Source organism: Pezoporus occidentalis, unplaced genomic scaffold (assembly GCF_034315485.1).
Source record: "Pezoporus occidentalis ecotype Australia unplaced genomic scaffold, CSIRO_AGI_Poc_V1 ctg2663, whole genome shotgun sequence".
NCBI classification, from domain to species: domain Eukaryota; kingdom Metazoa; phylum Chordata; class Aves; order Psittaciformes; family Psittacidae; genus Pezoporus; species Pezoporus occidentalis.
This window is the reverse complement of record NW_026914571.1, coordinates 1-4408: the sequence shown is the minus strand read 5'-3', so window position 1 is coordinate 4408 and position 4408 is coordinate 1. Positions and strand designations below refer to the sequence as shown.

Here is a 4408-nt window from a genome sequence, read left to right as displayed (position 1 = left end):
CAGAGTAGAGGGGAAGGAGGACCTCTCCCGACCTACTAACCACCCCCCTTCTAATACACCCCAGGATGACATTGCCACAAGGGCACAGTGTTGGCTCATGGTCATCCTGTCGTCCACTAGGACCCCCAGGTCCCTCTCCCCTACACTGCTCTCTAACAGGTCGTTCCCCAACCTAGACTGGAACCTGGGGTTGTTCCTGCCCAGATGCAGGACTCTACACTTTCCCTTGTTATATTTCATCAAGTTACTCCCTGCCCAACTCTCCAGCCTGTCCAGGTCTCGCTGGATGGCAGCACAGCCTTCTGGCGTGTCAGCCACTCCTCCCAGCTTAGTGTCATCAGCAAACTTGCTGATAGTACACTCAATTCCTTCATCTAAATCATTGATGAATATATTAAATAATACCGGTCCCAGTACTGACCCTTGAGGCACTCCACTAGTTACAGGCCTCCAACTAGACTCCGCCCCATAGACTACAACTCTCTGGCTTCTCTCCTTCAGCCAGTTCGCAGTCCACCTCACTACCTGATCATCCAGTCCACACTTCCTCAATTTAGCCGTGAGGATGCTGTGGGAGACTGTGTCAAATGCTTTGCTGAAGTCAAGGTAGACCACATCTACCGCTCTGCCATCATCCATCCACCGCGTTATTTCCTCATAAAAGGCTAAGAGATTGGTCAAACATGATTTCCCCCTGGTGAAACCATGTTGACTGCCCCTCATAACCCTCTTATCCTTGATGTGCCTTAAGATGGCACCAATTGTGTAATGAGCTCCTTCACCTCTTTGACTTCAGATCTTGGGCTACACACAGAAATACACCATTACAAATACACCATTTTCTATTGCATTTTCTTTGTGGATTGAACTCCAACTAAACTTCCACATTATTTCTCTCATAGGGGTGTATTTCACTGATTCCTTTCATTTCAATCCAAATCCATCAACTTGTTGAAATGACAGATACAGGAAACGTCACGGTTCTCTCCGGCTTCATCCTTTTGGGTTTCTCTGATGCCCCAGAGCTGATGTTTGCCTTTCCTCTGCTATCATCCCAAAAGCTCTGGAGACCTTCCTGCTGGGGAGAAGCCACATCTCCTTTTGGGGTTGCTTTGCCCAGATGTACATTTTCGTGGCTCTGGCTACCTTTGAGTGCTTCCTCTATGGGGTAATGGCTTACGACCGATACACAGCTGTGTGCAAGCCCCTGCTCTACACCACTACCATGACCAGGGCGCGTTGCTATGGCATGATGGTGCTGGTGTACACCATCGGGTTCCTCACCTCCCTGGTGCACATCACACTGGCAGGGAGGTTGTCCTTCTGTCAGGCCAGGAGCATCAACCACTTCTTCTGTGAGCTGCCCACCCTCCTGCAGCTCTCCTGCTCAGACACAAGCACAAATGAGGTCTTGCTTTTTTACAACACTGTGTTAAACACCGTGGGCCCTCTCCTCATGATCCTGGTGTCCTACACCTACATCCTCCACACCGTCCTGCAGATCCCTTTGGCCACGAGGAGGCTGAAGGTCTTCTCTACCTGCGCCTCCCACTTGGCTGCCATCACCATCTTCTACGCACCCGCGATCCTCACCTATGTCCAGCCTCATGAGGCATCCTCATGGGATCAGGCAAAGCTGGTGTCGCTGTGTTACTCCATCCTCACCCCAGCCCTCAACCCCCTCATCTACAGCCTGAGGAACAAGGAGGTGAAGGGGGCTCTGAGGAGGCTGTGGGAGAGAAAGCTGCTGCCACACCTATGCAGGGTTTGAAAGCACATTTGGAGCCCTACAGTACTGTGGAGGTAAGGAAGGAATATGTGGAATCTGTGATTATGGAATTGAGCATTACTGGCCATTATTGGTCATTATTGCTCACTACTGGTCATTATTAGAGATAAGGAGATCATACAGCAAGTGCAGGGTATGGAAGCCAGCACAACAAATGGTTCTCTTCAGACAGCTTCAGGTTGTTTTAAGCGAGGCCTGAGCCTTCAGTAATTCATCCAAATAAGTATCAGGTATTTAATAGCAGGCCTGAGACAGCACCATGTGTTTTGTGTCTAAATTGTGCTAAATGAAAGTAGAGCCCACAAATAGGAGGCTCAGGCTTGAGGTAAGGCACTGACCACTGTCTCCATTGCCTACTTTATAAGCATTTCCTCAATGATGAACTGGTGGAAGGTCAAGAGGATTTGATACAGCTCTGGTGTCCCCAACACAAAGAGGACATGGAGCTGCTGGAGCAAGTCCAGAGATGCAACAAGGATGCTCAGGGGCTGGAGCACATCCCGTATGGGGCCAGGCTGAGAACACTGGGGCTGTGCAGCTTGTAGAAGAGAAGCTGCTTAGAGTCCACAGAGCAGCTTCCAGGGTCTGAATGGGAGTACAAGAAACCTGCAGGAGGGCTTTGGCCAAGGGCCTGCAGGGACAGGCCAAGGGGAATGGCTTGAAGCTGCCAGAGGGGAGACTGAGATGAGCTCTTAGGCAGAAGCTCTTCCCTGTAAGGGTGCTGAGGCGCTGGCACAGGGTGCCCAGAGAAGCTGTGGCTGCCCCATCCCTGGCAGTGTTCAAGACCAGGTTGGACACAGGGGCTTGGAGCAAGCTGCTCTAGTGGAAGGGGTCCCTGCCTGTGGCAGGGGTTGGAGCTGGAGGAGCTTTAAGGTCCCTTCCAACACAAACCAGGCTGCAATTCTAAGAAATAAAGCTCTGACAGTCTGTTGGTCAACAAAGCCTTTGTGCTAAATGGGGACGAGTCATATCTGAGCCTCTGCTCAGCTGAGAATTTAAGTCGGGGTGTAAAGGGCCTGAGTGCTGTTGGGAGGGAGGATCAGGGGTCTTCCTCTCCCCTGAGCACTCAAGGTGCTGCTTGCCTGGGTATCTTGATGAAGCTGATCGAGCAAGTGCGGTACTCAGCTGTCTGCTTCTGGGACTTCAAGCTGCATTATTCACCCTGCACAAGCTCACCCAGGTATTCTCAGTGCCTATTTCTGGATTCATGTAGTTCTTTTCAATAATCTTTGAGTTACACATTTTTCTTGTTTCCAAACTTTGATTGAGGGTTATTTCTCCCTCTGTTATATTGATTTTCCCACTTCACAAGCCTTCGGTTTAGCCCAGTACCCAATGGGGAAGAAAGACATTCAAAACCACTCAGAAATCCTTTTCTTCCCTCCTTCAGTGCATCTCCCCGACTGTCAGTTTGGTGCCTTCCAGCAGAAAAACAGGTTGACATTGAAAACATCTAAAGCCATCTACATTCTTCTCTTTCTTCCTTCCCCACATTTTCATAGCTTCGTTTTCTGTTCTATCTGCCCCATCCTTTGTGTTTTCTAAATGTCTGGGACAAGGTTATCATTCAATATTTCTACTAAGGGTTTTATAATGTCTCTTCATCTAGGGGAAGCATTCAGGGACCAAAGAGGTATTCCATACCACAGCACGTCATGCCCAGGAGGTAACTGGGAGTTTGCCGGAAGGGCTGGGGGACTGCTGGGTTGGGGGAGGTATCGGTCAGAGCTTGGTCGGGTGGGGGGGCGAGTTATCGGGCGGCTGGTGGTGAGATGGTACCTTCCCTTTTATTTCCTTTATCATTATTATTATTGGTGGTAGCAGTAGTGATTTGTGTTATACCTTAGTTACTAAACTGTTCTTATCTCAACCCGTGGGAGTTGCATTCTTTTCGATTTCCCCCCTGCCCCCCGGAGCAGGGGGAGGGCAAGAAAGGGGGGGAAATGAGCAACGAATTACCTGACTGGGTTTAAACCACGACAGTTCTTTTTTTGGGGCCCAACGTGGGGCACGAAGGGTTGAGATAACGACAGATTTGACTGGATTAATAGTACTCGTCACAAAGCTGATTTATTGGCTCTCAGAGTTGTTTTCTTATCCCCGCTTCAGAATTGAATTACGTAGAGCCGGTTTTTCTGTGAAATGTTTATCAAGTATGGGGCCTGGGCTAAGGTTCTTGTCTCACTGTGCTTTATGGCAATGGCTTGTAAACGGTGGGCTCCAGCAGCAGGGGGGAGGAGTGGCCGTGGACTTGTACCTGGCCGTCCGGCTGCTCTTCACCGCCCCGGCCCTCACCCTACTCTCCATCTTCGTGAGGCTGCGGGGAGCCAGGGAGCGGGGGAGCCGGCGGAGCCGAACCGGCCCGGGGCCGGGGACCAAACGGGGCGGAGCGGGGCCGGAGGCGCAGGGGGCGGCTGCCGGTGGAGGAGGTCGGGGCGGTCGAGGAGAGGAAGGAGGCGGCTGCCGAGTAGCGGGGGAAGGCGGCGGAGGAGCCGAGCCCCGCGGAAGAGCCGAGCCCGCGGAGGAGCCGAGCCCCGCGGGAGGAGCCCAGCCCCGCGACGGCCGAGAGCATCCCCCCGGGCCGCCGCCGAGCCCAGGAGGATGCAGGAGACCACGCAG

At 52.0% G+C, this 4408-nt stretch overlaps 1 protein-coding gene across 1 annotated transcript; it reads left to right on the top strand.

Moving 5' to 3' along the window:
* Nucleotides 1-1120: 1120 nt before the first annotated feature.
* LOC134166617 (olfactory receptor 5AS1-like) lies at nt 1121-1691 on the top strand (the record flags this gene model as incomplete). Its single annotated transcript, XM_062624412.1, has 1 exon — nt 1121-1691. A coding segment is annotated over exon 1 (571 nt), but the record flags the coding sequence as incomplete, so codon positions are not given.
* Between the last annotated feature and the right edge of the window lie 2717 nt (nt 1692-4408).